General features: G+C 40.7%; 1 protein-coding gene across 1 annotated transcript in view; it reads right to left on the reverse strand.

Annotated features, from left to right (window-relative positions):
- pcloa (piccolo presynaptic cytomatrix protein a) overlaps nt 1–18,845 on the reverse strand; it is a 577,994-nt gene that overhangs the window by 145,434 nt on the left and 413,715 nt on the right. Inside the window, exons 18-19 of the mRNA XM_060842523.1 lie at nt 15,616–15,709; nt 3,175–3,246 (exon numbers count right to left, since the gene is read on the reverse strand). Of these exons, the coding sequence (XP_060698506.1) occupies nt 3,175–3,246; nt 15,616–15,709 (166 nt within the window). The remainder of the gene's footprint in view (nt 1–3,174; nt 3,247–15,615; nt 15,710–18,845) is intronic.

An 18,845-nucleotide genomic window follows, 5' to 3' on the forward strand; every position in this document is an offset into this window, starting at 1 on the left:
TCTTAAGTTCTATCATTTGTTTCTGCTTCTGTTGCTTCAGTTGAAATAATTTAAGATTCCTACTCACGTCGTTTTCTGTCTTTTAGAAGCAATATAGGAGACTTTTTCTGTCAGTGATTGTAAATTAAATGCTTCTTTGGTCAAAAGATGAAGGTTTTTATGATTATGAACTCTGAGGCTAATTTTCCAAACAGACATAATGGAACAGCTGTTATCTACATTCATAAAACAGTAATGATGGGATATTTATTTGCTAAGTGTCCTAATAATCTTTAGAGCACGAAAGTAAGCCATTAGTAAAGATGCTTCCTCTATGACAAGCTTTCTGATGCTTGCAGTACAGTCTGCACTCTTCACAAGTTGCTTATTTAAATAGTTATTTATGATGTTATATAAATAATTTGGATGTGAACACAGGAGGTATAGTTAGTAAGTTTGCACATGACACCAAAATTGGAGGTGTAGTGGATAGCGAAAAAAGTTACCTTAGATTACAACAGGATCTGGACCAGATGGACAAATGGGCTGAGGAGTGGCAAATGGAGTTTAATTGAAATAAATGCAAGGTGTTGCACTTTGGGAAAGCAAATCTTAGCAGTAAGGTGCTAGGGAGTGTTGCTGAACAAAGATACCTTAGAGTACGGGTTCATAGCTCCTTGAAAGTAGGGTCGTAGGTAGATTGGATAGTGAATAAGGTGTTTGGTATGCTTTCTCTTACTGGTCAGAATATGGAGTAGAGGAGATGGGAGGACATGTTGCAGCTGTACAGGACTTGGTTAGGCCACTTCTGGGATATTGCATTTAATTCTAGTCTTTTTCCTATCGGAAGGATGTTGTGAAACTTGAAAGGGTTCAGAAAAGATTTACAAGCATGTTGCCAAGGTTGGAGGATTTGAGCTACAGGGAGAGGTTGAATAGGCAGGGGCTGTTTTCCCTGGAGCAGCAGAGACTGAGGGGTGACCTTATAGAGGTTTATAAAATTATGAGGGGCGTGGATAGGATAAATAGACAAAGTCTTTTTCCTGGGGTGGGCGAGACCAAAACTAGAGGGCATAGGTTTAGGGTGAGAGAGAAAAGGTAACTTTATCATGCAGAGGGTGATGCGTATATGGAATGAGCTGCCAGAGGAAGTGGTGGAGGCTGGCACAATTGTAGCATTTAAAAGGCATCTGGATAGGTACATGAATAGGATGGGTTTAGAGGGGTATAATCAAGTGCTGGCAAATGGGACTAGATTAGGTTAAATATCTGTTCGGCATGGACAAGTTGGACCAAAGTGTCTGTTTCTGTGCTGTATGTCTCAATGATCAAGACTCCATGACATACAAGGTGATCAGAGGATTAAATAAGGTGGATAGTGAGACCTTTTTTCCTCAAATGGTGATGGCGAGCACGAGGGACATAGCTTTAAATTGAGGGGAGATAGATATAGGACAGATGTCAGTGGTAGGTTCTACACTCAGAGAGTAGAAAGTGTGTGAATTCCCTCTCTGCAATACTAATAGACTTGCTAACTTTAAGGGCATTTAAATTGTCATTGTATAAACATATGAATCATAATGGAATAGTGTAGGTTAGATGAGCTTCAGATGGGTTTCACAAGTCAACAGATCATTAAGGGTTGAAGGGACTGTACTGTGCTGTAATGTTCTATGCTCTATTTGTATGCATGTAGAATGAGTTTTTTTGCTACTATTCTTAATGCCCTCAGCCAGTTTTGAGAAGATTTGATAACAAGCAAAACTCACGTCATTTACAAAATACTTTGCAAGAGCTGTAACCAACAATACATTGGACAAAGTGGCAGAAAACTAGCCACCAGGAAACATGAACATCAACAAAAAGACACTCCCCACTCTCACTAGTATCTTTACATACATATGAGGAAGGACACCACTTCGACTAGGACAACACATCCATCTTAGGACAAGCCAAACAAAAACACGTATGAGAATTCCTAGAAGCATGGCGCTCCAACCTGAGCTCTATCAACAAACACATTGACTTGAATCCTATTTTCCACCCCCTGAGAAAAAGAACTGTAAATGACATCACCACAGGAAATGACATTATCAACCCAAGAAAACACAGGCAGGCCATACCACCAGTACTTCACTGGAGGCTCACTGATGATGTTACCTAGTATGGTGACAAAACAAACCTTCCACCTCAGCAAACAAACATACATCCTTAAAGCCCTTATTGATAAAGTATAGGACATTATCTGCTTTATTTTATAAAATGCATTAGTTTTTCTTCTTCATTTAAAGATTTGTTTCCACAGATCATGTTTCTATGCTCCTTTGCCTTTAGTAATATTTTAAGAACAAAGAGAACAAAGAAAATTTACAGCCCAGGAGCAGGCCCTTCGGCCCTCCAGGCCTGAGCCGATTCAAATGTATTGTCTAAACCTGTCGGTCAGTTCCTAACCATCTGTATCCCTCAGGTCCCCTCTCAATCTCCTTTTTTTTAATGAAAACAAACCTAACCTACTCAACCTCTCTTCATAGCTAGCACCTTCCATGCCAGGCAACATCCTGGTGAATCTTCTCTGCACCCTCTCCAAAGCATCCACATCCTTTTAGTAATGTGGCGACCAGAACTGTGCACAGTGTTCTAAATGCAGCCGAACCGGTGTCTTGTACAATTTTAACATGACTTGCCAGCTCTTAAACTCAATACCCCATCCAATAAGGAAAGCATACTATATGCCTAATTGATCACTCTATCCACCTTCAGGCTACAATGGACCTGCACTCCCAGATCTCTCTGCCCATCAACCTTTCCCAAGGTTCTTCCATTCATTGTATAATTCACTCTGGAATTAGTTTTGCCTAAATGCATCACCTCACATTTGTCTAGATTGAAATCCATTTGCCACTTTTCTGCCCAACTCTCCAGACTATCTATATCCTCCTGTATTCTTTGACAGTCCCTTATGCTTTCTGCTACTCCACCAATCTTCGTGTCATCTCTCAGGAAATGTATCTAATAATAAATATGCTATTCAAGATGTGATCAAAATAGTGCATATTTCCAAAATGACAGATAATAAAAACAATTATCGGTAAGAACTGTTCAATAATATGGAAAACTTAAAATAAGAAAATTGTTACTTTGATTTAATCTCAATAATTGATATGCACTGATTTAATCTATGTCTTTGTTACTCACTTCACCAAGGAAGTCATTGGAGGACAATCGATCGTAATCCCAGATGGTGACTTCCAGGGTCTTCTTTTTGAGCTATAGTTAAAACAAAGTATCGTTAATTGGGATTTTATTAAAACCATGCCACAGTTACAGTCAAGCATTTCCGCAATTGTCACAGGTTTACCCTCTCTCGGCTCACTCAGGCAAGAACCGTTTGATGTCCAATAACAAATTTATTCTTCATAATCAGTTCAGTAGAGAAAACATTGTGGATCTGATGGAGTGTTCAAAATAGCTACTTATCTATGGAGGAAGTCAGAAGTCACATGACACCAGGATATGGTCCAATAAATTTATTTGAAATCGCAAGCTTTTGGAGTACTGCTCCTTCCTACTTGACTAATTTGCTCAAGTTCTTTGAAGGTGTAACAAACAATATGGTAATATAGCATATCTTGATTTCCAGAAGGCATTTTATAAGGTGCTGCACAAAAGGATAATACATAAGGTAAGATCACATAGATTAGATTACTTACAGTGTGGAAACAGGCCCTTCGGCCCAACAAGTCCACACCGACCCGCCGAAGCACAACCCACCCATACCCCTACATTTACCCCTTACCTAACACTACGGGCAATTTAGCATGGCCAATTCACCTAACCCGCACATCTTTGGACTGTGGGAGGAAACCGGAGCACCCGGAGGAAACCCACGCAAACACGGGGAGAACGTGCAAACTCCACACAGTCAGTCGCCTGAGTCGGGAAATGAACCCGGGTCTCAGGCGCTGTGAGGCAGCAGTGCTAACCACTGTGCCACCGTGGTTGGGGATAACTGTGTCACCAGAGTTGGGGATAACTTATTATTTTGGATTGAGGATTGGTTATCAAGCAGAAAACAGAGAGTTGGGATAAATGGGTATTTTTCTAGTTCCCAAGACTTTATGAGTGGGTGTTTCAGGGTTCAGTCCTCAGGCCATAACTACCTATATTAATGACAGGGATGCAGGGTTTGAAGGTACTATAGTCAAATTTGCAGATGACACTTAATACATGGAAAAGTGAGCTGCAATAAAGAAATCAGAAATTGACAAATGGCTATGTATAGGTAAGGTGAATGGGTCAAAATTTGGCAGATGGAGTTTAAGTGTGAGGTTATCCATTTTGGTCAGAAGAATAGAAAGGCAACTTATTATCTAAGTGGAGAGAAACTTCAAAATGCTTCAGTGCAGAGGGATCTTGTTGTCCTTGTGCATGAATTGTAGAAAACTAATATGCAGGTTTTTATTGTATTCCCTTGTGGGATGTGAACATTGCTAGCTGACCAGAATTTTACTGCCCATCCCAAGTTGCCCTTGAAAAGGTGGTGGTGAGCTGCCCTCTTGAACCGCTGCAGTCCATGTGCTGTAGGCTGACTCACAATGCCATAAGGGAGGGAATTCCATGATTTTGGCCCAGCAACAGTGAAGGAATGGTGAGATATTTCCAAGTTAGGATAGTGAATGACTTGGAGGGGAACTCACAGATGGTGATGTTCCCATGTAACTGCCCTCCTTATACTTCGAGGTAAAAGTGGTCATGGGTTTGGAAGGTGCTGTCTCTGGGTTCATGGTGAATTTCTGCAGTGCATCTTGTAGATAGTACACACTGCTGCTATTGAGCATCTGTGGAAGGAGTGGATGTTTGTGGGTGTAATGCCAATCAAGTGGGCCACTTTGTATTAGATGATGTCAAGCTTCTTGAGTGTCAATCATGTTAGCCCTCAGTGTCCTCTGTCCTACACAAAACATTCCCAGGCTGTCCAATCTCACTTCAAACTAAACTCTCTAGCCCAGGCAACATCCTGGTAAATATTATCTGTACCATATCCAGTGCAATCATATCCCTCCTATATGTGGATTCCAGAGCTGCACAGAACAAGCATGCTGTGGGCAAAGTAAAATATGCACAGTTCCAGCATAAACACTGGTCTGATTACCAGCCAGTTTACTTAAGGAATTTGCAAATGCTAAGGTGATTAATTTCAATCACAGTTTTACTTTTCACAGACATGGAACAAAAATCATTAAATTAAATTCCCTACAGCATGGAAACAGGCTCTTCGGTCCAACAAGTTCACACCAAGCTTCTGAACAATAACCCACCCAGACCCGTTCCCCTACCCTATATTTACTAAAGCACCTAACATGGTGGGCAATTTAGCACGGCCAATTCACCTGCACACCTTTTGGATTGTGGGAGGAAACCAGATAACCAGGAGGAAACCCATGCAGACGCGGGGAGAGTGTGCAAACTCCACACAGACAGAACCTGGGTCCCTGGCGCAGTGAGGCGGCAGTGCTAGCCACTGAGCCACCATGCCGCCCATAATCATATCAATCTAAAAACTAAAACAGAATCATAAATTCCTTGACCAATGAAGGCAAGCATGCCATATGCCTTCTTGACTACGTTATCCACTTGTGTTGCTACTTTCTGGGAACTGTGGACCTAGGAAAGCAGGAGGAGACATTTAAGAAAATAGTCTGTAAATTGAAAGAAAAGAAAACAATTCTGCAAAGGCTTGTGCAGGAGAGCTGCAAATATAATGCTTCTATTCAAGAAAGAAGGAAACAGAAAACAGGAAGCCATGAACTCCCAAACAGGTGGAGAGACTAGAAACGTGGATTTTTAGGCAAATTTCAGAGAAGTGTAAAACTAACAGGGCAGTGGCAGATGGGGATTTCAACTTCCCCAAGAGTAACTGAGGTAGTCATGGTATAAAAAGTTTGGAGGGATCAGATTTCTTAAAATGCATCCACAAGAGCTTTTCAAGTCAGTGTGTAAAAGGTCCCAGAAGACAAGCATTTATCCTGGAGTTAATTTTAGGTAATGAAACCAGCAAGTGGTCGAAGGATTAGTGAAGGAGCAATTTGCAGTCAATGGTCATAACAATTCGATTCAAGATTGTTGTGGAAAAGAACAAGGATGGGTCTCAAATTGAAGCTTTCAACTGGAAGAAGGTTGATTTTAATTAGATCAGATATAATTTGGCCAGAGTTAACCTGTGTGGCAGTGGGGTGGGAACCACAGCGTTAGATTAACAAGCAAGATGATAGAGGCAAAGTCAGAGACTAAGGCCAATAAGATGATACAAGCAGAGTCAGAGACTAAGACCAATAAGACTAAGAGAAGAACAGACAAGGAGAGGTCACTGAACATGGCAGAACTGACAGTCTGAGGTGTATTTTTTTCATACAAAGAAAATGACAGGTAAGGCAGATGAACTTAGAACTTGGATTAATATATAAAACTATGATGATGTAGCTCTTACAGGTTGAGAGAGGGACAAGACTAGCAGCGTAATTTTTATGGATTTAAATGTTTCAGGTGAGATAGAGAGGGATGCAAAAGATATAGTGCGGCAGGAGAATGGTTGCGATACTGATTAGGGCGAATATCACAGCTGTACTGTGGAAGAACACCGTGGGGCGATTATCCAGCGAGGCTATTTGGGTGGAGCTCAGGAATAGGAAGGATGCGATTACTTTGATGGGATTGTATGACATGCCTCCCAACAGCTAGCGAGTGATAAAAGAACAGGCAGCTGGACAAATTTTGGGAAAATGTAAAAATAAAAGAATTGTTGTGGTGGGTGATCTCAACTTCCCCTACAATGATCTACAAAGACTGGGACTCCCTTAGTGCCAGGGGCTGGGATGTGTGCAGAAATGTGTGCAGCCAAGTGATTTAAGTTTCAATGAGGGAGCATTTCAGGAATAGTGACCATTATTCTGTAAGTTTTAAATTACTTATGGATAAGAATAAAGATTGCTACGAATACTTCAGCCTTATTTTATGAATTGATGTGTTGGGTACTCCTAACATTGAGGTTTGAAGATTTATGAAGCCTCCTCCACTGAATTAGTTATCCACAACCATTCATGACTGGTCCATTTGTTGTGGGATCGGTTAGTGTGGTCTACCACTTGCTGCTAATGCTGTTTGGCATGCAAGTAGTCCTATTTGGTAGTTTCACCAAGCTGATACCTCATTCTTAGTTGTGCCTGGTGCTGTGTCTGGCATGCCGTCCTGCATTCTCCAATGAATCAAGGTTGATTCCTTGGCTTGATTGGTAATGATCAAATGGGGAATATGCCAGACTATAAGATTGCAGATTGTGCTGGAGTACAATTCTGCTGCTATTGATGGCACACAGCTCCTCTTGAATGCTCAGACTTGAGTTGCTACATTTGTTTGAAGTCTGTACTATTTAGGTTGGTGATAATGCCACACAACATGATGGAGAGTACTCTCAATATAAAGGTGGGACTTTGTCTCCACAAGGACTGTGCAGTGGTCACTCTTACTGATACTGTCATGGACAGATGCATCTACAGCAGGAAGATTGGTAAGGGTGAGGTCAAGTATGTTTTTCCCTCTTGTTGATTCATAGAACATAGAACATTAGAGGAACAGGCCCTTCAACCCACCTTGTCTGTGTCGATAATGATGCTATTCTAAACTAATTCCATCTGCCTGTACATGGTATATATAGATTCCTTCATTCTCTGCCTGTTATTGTGTCTATCTAAATGCCCCTTAAACTTTGCTATCATATCTTCTGGAATACTATATTCAGTTCTGGTCGCCCAGGTATAAGAAAGATATTATTAAGCTAGAAAAGGTTCAGTAAATACTTACCAAGTTGTTGTGGGTATGGAAAGATTGAGTTATAAAGAAAGGTTGGATAGGCTGGGATTTTTTTCATTGGAGCATTGGAGGTTGAGAGGTGACCTTATAGAGAGGTACAGATAGAGTTAATGGTAGATGTCTTTTCCCTGTGATGGGAGATTTCAAGACTAGAGAGCATATTTTCAAGGTGAGAAGAGAGAGATTTTAAAAAGACATGAGGGCCAAATTATTTTACGCAGAGGGTGGTTTACATGTGGAATGAACTTCCTAAGGAAGTGGTGGATGCAGGTATAGTTACAACATTTAGATAAGTATATGAATAGGAAAAGTTTGGAGGGATATTGATCAGGAGTAGGTAGGTGGGACTAGGTTAGGTTTGGATAATGTTTGGCAAGGATCTGTTTACATGCTATATGACTCTATGTCTCTATGACGTCCCCTGACAGCATGTTCCAGGCACCAACCACCCTTTATATAAAAATCTTTCCTCATAAATCTTCTTTAAACTTTGTTCCTTTCACCTAAAAACTATATCTGCGTTATTTGGTATTTCCACCCTGGGGAAGAGACTCTGACTATTCACTTTATCCATGTCTCTCATAATTATATATACTTCTATCAGGCTGCCCTCAGGATCCAACGCTTTAGTAATAACAATCAAATTTTCCCTGATCTCTAAGGCTAATACATTCCCATCCAGGCAATATAAAGCATTGAAAACATGGTAAATTTATTTCCAAAGTCATTACATCCTTCCTATAGTATGGTGACAAGAACTGCACAGAATACTCCAAATTTGGCTTGAACAAAGCCTTGTACAGCTGCAACATGACTGACCAACCTTTATACTTAACCAATAAGTCCTGAAGAAGGATCACACCAGAAACATCAACTTCTCCACCTCCTGATGCTGCCTGGCTTGCTGTGTTCTTCCAGCCTCCAGCCTGTCTACTTTGGATTCCAGCATCTGCAGCTTTTTTTTGTCTCAACCAATGAAGGCAAGCATGCTGTGCACCGTTTTTACCAGCGTATCCGCTTGTGCTGCCACTGTCAGGGAGCTATGGACTTGCACTCCAAGATCCCTCTGTACATCAATGCTGCTCAGGGTCCAGCCACATTCAGTACACCTTCCTCTTGCATCTGACCTCCTAAAATGCTTCACCTCAGACTTGTCTGTACTAAATTCCATCTGCCATTCATCCAACTTTCCAGCTGATCTATATCATCCTGTATCCTTTGATACCCTTTCTCACTAGCCATAACGTCACAAATTTTCATGTCATCTTCAAACTTACTCATCAGATCACTGACATTTTATCCAAATCAGTTATATATATTACAAACAACAGAGGTTTCAGTACTGATCCTTGTGGAACACAGTAGTCAGAGAACTTCTGTCAGAAAAACACCCCTCCACAATTACACTCTATCTTCTTTAGACAAGCCAATTTTACAACTCAATGTTTCACCGACTTGTGAACTAACCTAAGCCCACGCCCGCACCCCCCCCCCTCCACATTATCCTGTCATCATCTATGAGCTTATCCAAGGTTTAAATCTCCCTAATGTGGCTGAGTTACCTACATTGGCAGGCAGGGCATTCCATGCCCTTACCACTCTCTGAGTAAAGAATCTGCCTCTGACATCTGTCTTAAATCTATCAACCCTGAATTTGTAGCTATGCCTCCTCATACAAGCTAACGTCATCATCCTAGGAAAAAGCCTTACACTGTCCACCCTTTCAAATCCCCTCTTAACCTTCTTCTTTCCAATGAGAACAGATCCAAGTCTCTCAGCCTTTCCTCAAACGACCTTCCCTCCAGACCAGGCAACATCCTGGTAAATCTCCTCTGCATCTTTCCAATGCTTCCATATCCTTCCTGTAATGGGGTGACCGGAACTGTATACAATATTCCAAGTGCGGCCGCACTAGCATTTCATATAGTTGCAGCATGACATTACGGCTCTGGAACTCAATCCCTCTACCAATAAAACTAAACACACGGTATGCCTTCTTAACAGCACTATCAACCTGGGTGGCAACTTTCAGGGATCTATGTACATGGACTCCAAGATCCCTCTGCACATCCACATTACCAAGAATCTTTCCACTGACCCAGTATTCTGTCTTCCTGTTATACTTCCCAAAGTGAATCTTCTCAAATTTATCTGCATTAAATTCCATTTGCCACCTCTCAGCCCAATTCTGCAGTTTATTCAAGTCTCCCTGTAACCTGCAACATTCTTCCACACTGTCCACCACTCCACCGACTTTAGTATCATCTGCAAATTTACTAACCCATCCACCTATGCCTGCGTCTAAGTCATTTACAAAAATGACAAACAGCAGTGGTCCCAAAACAGATCTTTGTGGCACACCAATAGTAACTGGACTCCAGACTAAATATTTTCCATCAACCACCACTCGCTGCCTTCTTTCAGAAAGCCAATTTCTAATCCAAGCTGCTAAATCACCCTCAATCCCATGTATCTGCATTTTCTCCAACAGCCTACCATGTAGAACCTTATCAAAGGCTTTACTGAAGTCCATGTATACCACGTCAACTGCCCTACCCTCACCCATATGTTTGGTCACCTTCTCAAAAAACTCAATGAAGTTTGTGAGACGTGACCTGCCCTTGATGAAACCATATTGACTATCTGCAATCAAATTGCTTTCTAGATAATTATAAATCCTATCTCATAATACTTTCCAAAATGTTTCCTACAACAGATGGAAGGCTTACTGGTCTATAATTACCTGGGTGATTTCTACTGCCCTTCTTGAACAAGGCACAACATTTGCAATCCTCCCGTCCTGACGCAGTAAACCTGTAGACAATGACGACTCAAAGATTAAAGCCAAAGGCTTTGCTATCTCCATCCTAGCTTCCCAGAGAATCCTCTGGTAAATCCCATCCGCCCCAGAGGACTTGTCTACTTTCACTCCTTCTAGAATTGATAACACCTCTTCCTTCCTAACCTTGTTTCTCTCTAGTCTAACATCTCGTATCTCATTCTTCTCCTCTACAATATTCTCCTTTTCCTGAGTTGAAACTGATGGAAAACATTTGTTTAGCACCTCTCTGATCTCTACAGGGTCCACACACAACTTCCCACTTCTGTCTTTTGGATCCAACTTGCCAACTCACTACAGATTCCATTTGATCTTTTGGATGAGCTTATCATGACAGACCTTGACAATTGCTTAAATAAAGTCAATGTAGACAACATCGCATGTCCTCCACTCATCAATCATCTTCATTACTTCCTTAAAATAATTCAATCAAGTTTGTGAGACAAGATCTTCCTGCATAAATCCCTATTAAGTCCATTCTTTTAAAAATGCGAGCAGATTATGTAACTTGTAGACCCCAGCAATCTCCTTCCTTGCCTCCTTCAATGTCCTTTAATAGATCCCATTAGGCCCTGGGGACTAAGTTGCATTGTTTTGGAAAGTAAGACACCAAACACCTCCTCCTTCTTAATATCAACATGCCTCAGAATATCACAAATACCTCTGTAAACTTATCATCATCCATGTCTTGCTCCTTGGTGAATACCTGTGCAAAGTAATCATTAAGGACCTCATCCAGTTACAGCCATCGTGTTACAGAGTTATACAGCATGGAAACAGACTCTTTGGTCCAACTCATCCATGCTGACTGGATATCCTGAACTGATCTAGTCCCATTTGCCAGCAATTGGCTCATATCCCTCTACACCCTTTCTATTCACGTACCCATTTTAAAAGTGTACCTGCCTCCACAACTTCCTCTGGCAGCTCATTCCAAATATGTACCACCTTCTGCATGAAAGGTTTGCCCCATAGCTTCCTCATAAACCTTTTCCCTCTCACATTAAACCTATGCCATTGAGTTTTGGACTAACCTGGGAAAAGACATTTGGCTATTCACCCTATCCATGTCCCTCATGATTTATAAACCTCCAAAAGGTGCCCCCTCAGTCTCTGATGCTTCAGGGACAAAATGTCCCAGCCTATTTAACCTCTCCCAATAGCTCAAACTTGTTACACATATAAGTTCACTCCTTTGACCTTGAGAGGACCTATTCTTTCCTTTGTTCACCTCTTGGTCTTAACATACGTATAAAATGTCTTAGGATTCTCTTTAGACCAACTTCTTGCCCTCTAAATTTCTTTTTTGAAGTTCTTTTCAGATTCCTTTTTACTCCTCAAGGGCCTTGTTTGATTTTTATTTCCTAAACTGTTGTAACTGGCCTTTCCTCATATTTCATATTTTCACCTTTGGACTAGTCTTCTCCTTTTCCACAGCTTTCTCAAACTTACAGAATTATAATCATTGCTCCTAACTGAAACTTGGATCACTTGGCCAGGCTCATTCCCCAATACCGGATCTTGTATGGCCCCTTCCCTAGCTGGACTATCTATATTATTTTAAGAAACTCTTCTGGATGTACTTAACACATTCGGCTCCATCTAAGACCCTGACACTTAAGGAAGTCCCAATATATATTGGGGAAATTAAATTCACCCACTACAAGTGAGACTCAAGGATGGTGTATTGCCTCCTTGATGTCAGAGTCAAGGGTGTCTTTGAGTGGGCACAGGATATTCCAAAGGGGGAGCAGCCAGAAGATGTGATCCATTTTAGTACCAATGATATATGTAGAGCAAGGGTCATTTTACTCAAAATGTTAACACTGATTTCACTCCACAGATGCTGCCAAACCTACTGAGCTTTTTCCAGCAATTACTGTTTTTGTCTCCAACTTAGGCAGAAATAGAACTGAGGTTCTTCAGATGGAATTTAGGAAGTCAGGTAGAAAATTGGAAAGCATGACCTCTGGGGTATAATCTTGGGAATACTCCTTGTGCCACCTGCTAGTGAGGCCAGAAATAGGATGATAGTACAGTTGAATGTGTGGCTAAGAGCTTTTGTCCGATATGTCAATTCTCTTGCTCCTCAGATGCTCCCTGACCTGTTGTGCTTTTCCAGCACCACACTCTTGAGTCTAATCTCCAGCATGTGCAGTTCTCACTTTTGCCTGATCCCAGAGATGAACAGGTTTGTTGTATGAAGAGAAATTGAACAGTTTAGGCCCATACTCTCTGCACTTTAGAAGATTGAGGGGAGATCAAATTGAGGTATTCAAGATGATAAAAGGTATGGACAAAGTAGATGTGGAACAGATGCTTCCTCTTGTGGGGCATTCTAGGACAAGAGATTATAGTCTTAGGGTAAGGAGAAGAAAATTTAAACCGGAGTTGAGTAGAAACTTCTTCTTCCAGAGGGTTGTGAATCTGTGGAATTCACTATCCTGATGTCTGGTGGATGCTGGGGCAGTGGCTAAATTTAAGAGGGGGTTAGACAGATTTTTAATTGGTAATGGGTTGAAGGGTTATTGAGAGAAGGCAAGAAAATGGGAGAGAGGAGCATATCAGCCATTATTGAATGGCGGAGCAGACTCGATGGGCTGAATGCCCTAATTCTGCTCCCAAAATGTATGAACTTATGAAATAAATTTTATGGTATGCGGCCAATTTGGTCAGGCTGGAAAGTTTTCATTTTGTAGAGAGATTGGACCTACTGAGATCATATTGCCTGGAGCAGAGTAGACTGAGGATGACATAATTGGGATGTAGAACATTATGAGGGGCATAGACAGTATTTACAAGTTGGAACTTCTCCTTTTGCTGAAGAGATTGATGACCTGAGGCATGGATTTAAGGTGAGGGGCTGAAAATTTAGAAGAGATGTGAGGGAAAGAAAATTCACCCAGGGTATGGTAAGAACCTGGAAATGTTGGCATGGTAGAGACAGAAATTCTCATAACTTTTAAGTATTTAGATGTACATTTCAATGCCAAGGCGTACAAGGTCAAATACCGGAAAATAGGATTTGAATAGTTGGTTGTTGTTTTTGACTGGCATAGATACGATGGAATGAAATATCTTTTCCTGACCTGTGCATCTCTACAACTCTATCATTAAATGCAGAGGGTGTGATAACAAAATTGCAGCTGATAAAATAATTGGTTTTGTGATGGATAGTGAGGAAGGAAGTTATCATTGGACTGGTCATGTCTAATGACTAACAGGGCAGGAGGTTTAATGGGGATGTGAGGAAAGGCTTTTTCACCTGGTGGGTGGTGGCAATTTGCAATATACTGTCTGGGAGAGTAGCTGAGGCTATGTGACTTAATGACTCTATCACTCCACAACTCTATGAGTTTTTTTTCTGTATCTTTGATTGTGGACTGAATGAAGAAAAGGATGGTTTTAGAACCAAAGATTGTGGAGGGAGTTGCTGCAGATTTTAAAATTAATTCACCGAAATTTATTATAAATGGTGTGTACATTGTCGCTCAGTTCAAGAAGTGGAGGAGGCTGTTTGCAGATGGGTTGGTACCAAGATTTGGTCAGCAACAAATACCTGATTGGTTTATGGCATTTTGGCCAGTTGTGAATAATGAAGACCATCAGCCAGAAACAATAGTCTGATTGGTTCTTGAGTAGCCTTCAGTTTGCGGTTTAAGGTAAGGGCAGGAAATGGGAAGATGGTATGTCAAGTACTGTTTTTATTCTCTCATGGGTTGTAGGTGTTGCTGGCTGGGTCAGCATTTATTGCCCGCCCCTAGATGTTCTTGGGAAGGTGGGAGTGAGTTGCCGTCTTGAACCACTACAGTCTATGTGCTGTAGGTAGACCCACAATGCCATTAAGGAGGGGATTCCAGGATTTTGACCCAGAGATAGTGAAGGAACTGCAATGTATTTCCATATCAGGACGGTGTGTGGATTGAAGGGGACCTTGCAATTGGTGGTGCTCCATGAATCTGCTACCCTTGTCCTTCTGGGGTGGTTATGACCATGATTGAAAGGTACTGTCTAAGGATCCTACTGAATTTCTGTAGTGCACCTTGTAGATAGTACACACTGCTGCTACTGAGCATTGGTGATGGAGGGAGTGGATGTAGACCCAATCAGGTAGCTACTTTGTCCTGGATGGTGTAAAGCCTCTTGAGTGTTGTTGGATCTGCACCCAAGCAGGCAATTGGGGTGTATTCCATCACACACCTAACTTGTATGTTCTAGTTCATGGACAGTCTTTGGGGACTCAGGAGGCAAGTTACTGCAGAGTTCACTACCTCTGACCTGCTCTTATAGCGACTGTGTTTATATGGTGAGAGCAGTTCAATTTCTCATAATGTGCACATGATGTTGTTGGACGGGGGGTAGACAAGGTCAGAAGTCACACAACATCAGGTTATAGTCCAACAGTTTTTTTTTCAAATAACAAGCTTTTGGAGTGCTGTTCCTTTGTCAGATGATTTGAAATAAATCTGTTGGACACTAACCTGGTGTCATGTGACTTCTGACCTAGTTTCTCATCAATAGTTATCTACAGGATGTCGATAGACGAGGATTCCCACGTAACAATTGTTGTTAAAAGGCCATCTGTTGCATTCATGTCTTTGAGGAAGGAAATGCGCCATCTTTACCTGATCTGCCTTACGGATGACCTATAGCAATATGGTTGACCCTTACTTCCCTCTGGGCAATTAGAGATGGGTAATAAAAAACTGGCCTTGCCAGCACTGTAGTCTATTCAGTCACTCCTCATGGAGCAGTCCTTTTCCAAAAATGTGGATTATTGTCCTACTTCACCTTATTTCATAGACTCATTGAATCACGACAGCGTAGAAGCAGGCCATTTGACCTATCGAGTCTGCACCAAATCTCGACAAGCATTATTTGTTGAAAGGAATGTTTTGTTTATCAGTTGTGATGCTTAATCACAGAATTACCTGCTCCATCGACATGCTTTTGTAAATCACAGTTTGATTCCATTCAGGGTTGATGCTTTTCTGCACGTGCTTAGTTCTGCGTTTGTTCTCTACACTGTTATAAAATATAACACATTATTAAATGAATCAGAAGTTATGAACTGGTTATTTACTTTCAGGACAATAGCAATTATAGAAATATGGTAAACTGCTCTGCAATTTCAGCTTTTTTAAGAGTCTTGAGAACAGTTTCATTCTTGTCAACTGAATTGAATTCAAAATTGACTTTTTTTTACTTATAGAACAAATGTCTTTCAAAATTTTTATTCATTCACTCGTAGGATGTTGCATCGATGGCTGGACCAGCATTTCTTGCCCACCTTTGTTGCCCTTGAGAAGGCCGTGGTGAATTGCCTTCTTGAACTGCTACAGTGGATGAGACTAACGTAGCTAAGAGACGAGGGCTTATTACCATTGTCATTGCTTAAGTTTTCGAATGGTATCAGGATATGTTTTCTAATAGTAAAGATGAAAGTGTATTAGGCACTTGCATGTGAAATTTTGAAGCTCACTGTAACATTCGGGTGTATTTATTGCTGTTCTGAACAATGTGTATTCAAAGCTACATGGAAAATCGACACTTATCTTGGGCAACATATTATTATAGCTGCTGAATTTCCACCATAATGGTAGAATTTAATATTATATCAAATTGATTGAATAGGGTGGATTAAAATAATTTCTGTCAAAAGCTTGTTCATAGATTAGTCAATTTCCTGTTGTTAAACACTGTTGTTTTACTTTCAACTAAACGAATAAGAATATTTACAGAGAACATTCCTATTTGTTATTATGTTATTAACTTGAATAAAAACACCAGTGCAGACACACTGTGTCCACTAATTGGTATCATACACTGCCGTCCCAACACTGTCCATTTTAGGCAATAGGACATGTGTCTGATTGTCACAGACAAGGTTATTCCCAGAAGTGAAATTATGAAATTATAGGCCAGTTTAATTCAGGCTGCCTGAATTAATCATTTAGCACATGACTTGGTAAAATTTGAAAAAAATCGGGGAAAGGAAGAAAACTTCCTCTCTCATTCTATAAATGAAGGCCTTGTATGTCAATATTTCAGAATGGATGGGAAAAGAATGCGTGGTAATGACTGTCTCGTGAAATCTTGTTTTAGTCTCTTGTATCTTTTGCAAAAATATGAACTGAGATAAAGGCATAAATTTTGCTTAACTGTCCAAATGCAACCAGACATCTGGTTTCACGTATGTGTATTGAAATGAATTAGAATCTCTGCTAACAGACTACACCTCAAACATCCATCCATAAGTAGCAATACATACCCCATCTTACCTTGAAATGAATCTACAAAAGACAGCTCTTCTTGAAATTATTCAATAATTATATTCAAACATGTATTTTAACCTGGGTAACTTCAGTTTTTATTAAGCAATTCTGTTAAAAACTGAGAATGCAGAGAGCTCCAAATGTTAGTACCAAATAAATTCTTACCCTCACACAAAAAAACATTTCTGTTTAAATGTATATCTGCTGAAAGAAAATTGCTAATATTGATATTCATGTTCTTGGCCTGCATTTTTTCCAAACTCAGTAATTAATACTTTGGGCATTCATGTTCTGCCAAACTATTTAGTAGAATTTAATTTCACATTTACAAGAAATAAATGTAAAAACATGTAAAATTAAATTGATATAATTACATTACCCTCTGTCCCTGCCCAAAGAATCAACGACCTCTTTACACCGTGAAAATATATGACATTTGGCACAGCTTTGAATTTTAACTGTGGGAGGCAATTGTAACACAGGGAACGAGTGAGCTGACAACATGATAGTGATCAGAAATTATAAAAATGGGAGCAGTAGGACATTTGGCTCATTGAGCCTCTCTGCCATTCAATAATATTATGGCTGATCTGCCTGTGATCTTAGCTTCATGCTTGTGTTTGTTCCCAATAATCCTTGACTTCATTGTCCAGCTCAGCCTTGAATGTATTTGAAGATCCAATTTCTGCTGCTTTTTTAGGGACGGGAATTTCAAAGACTGACAACTTTCGAAGAGAGTAAATTTCCATTAAACTCTGTCTTAAGTGAGAACCCCCATTTTGAAGCTATGTCCTCATGATGTTAGATTTCCCCATGAGGGGAAACCTCCTCTCAGCAGTTAACTCGTGATGCCCCCTCAGAATCTTATAAATTGCAATTAGATTGTGTCTCATTCTTCTAAACTCCCATGGGTATACATCCAACCTGTCCAATATTTCCCCATAACAGCACCTCTTCATCTCAGAGTTGAATAAATCTTTTCTAAATGGCTTCCAATGCAACTAACGAACAAAGAAAATTTACAGCCCAGGAACAGGCCCTTTGGCCCTCCAAGCCTGAGCTGATCCAAATCTACTGTCTAAATCCTGTCGCCCAGTTCCTAAGCATCTGTATCCCTCTGCTCCCCATCTACTCATGCATCTGTCCAGACGCATCTTAAATGAATCTATCATGCCTGCCTCTACCACTTCTGCTGGAAATTCGTTCCAGATGCCCACCATGCTCTGAGTGAAGTGCTTGCCACGTGTATCCCCCTTAAACTTTCCACCTCTCACTTTGAAAGTGTGACCTCTCTTTATTGAATCCTTCACCCTGGGAAAAAGCTTATCTCTATCCACCCTGTGTATACCCTTCATGATTTTGTAAACATCAATCAGGTCCCCCCTCAATCTCCTTTTTTTTAATGAAAACAATCCTAACCTACTCAACCTGTCTTCATAGCTAGCACCTTCCATACCAGGCAACATCCTCGTAAACCTTCTCTGCACCCTCTCTAAAGTGTCCACATCCTTTTGGCAACATAGCGCCCAGAACTGTACACAGTATTCCAAATGTGGCTGAACCAATGTCATGTACAATTTATGTTAAAGACCTGCCAGCTCTTATACTCAATACCCCGTACGATGAAGGCAAGCATACCATATACCTTCTTGACCACTCTATCCACCTGTGCAGCAACCTTCAGGGTACAATGGACCTGAACTCCCAGATCTCTCTGCTCATCAACGATTCCCAAGGCTGTTCCATTCATTGTATAATTTCTCTAGAATTAGTCTTGCCTAAATGCATCACCTCACATTTGTCTGGATTGAACTCCATCTGCCACTTCTCCGCCCAACTCTCCAGTCTATTTATATTCCCCTATATTCTTTGACAGTCCCCTATGC

The sequence above is a fragment of the Hemiscyllium ocellatum genome, chromosome 23 (genome assembly GCF_020745735.1).
Source record: "Hemiscyllium ocellatum isolate sHemOce1 chromosome 23, sHemOce1.pat.X.cur, whole genome shotgun sequence".
Classification (NCBI taxonomy): domain Eukaryota; kingdom Metazoa; phylum Chordata; class Chondrichthyes; order Orectolobiformes; family Hemiscylliidae; genus Hemiscyllium; species Hemiscyllium ocellatum.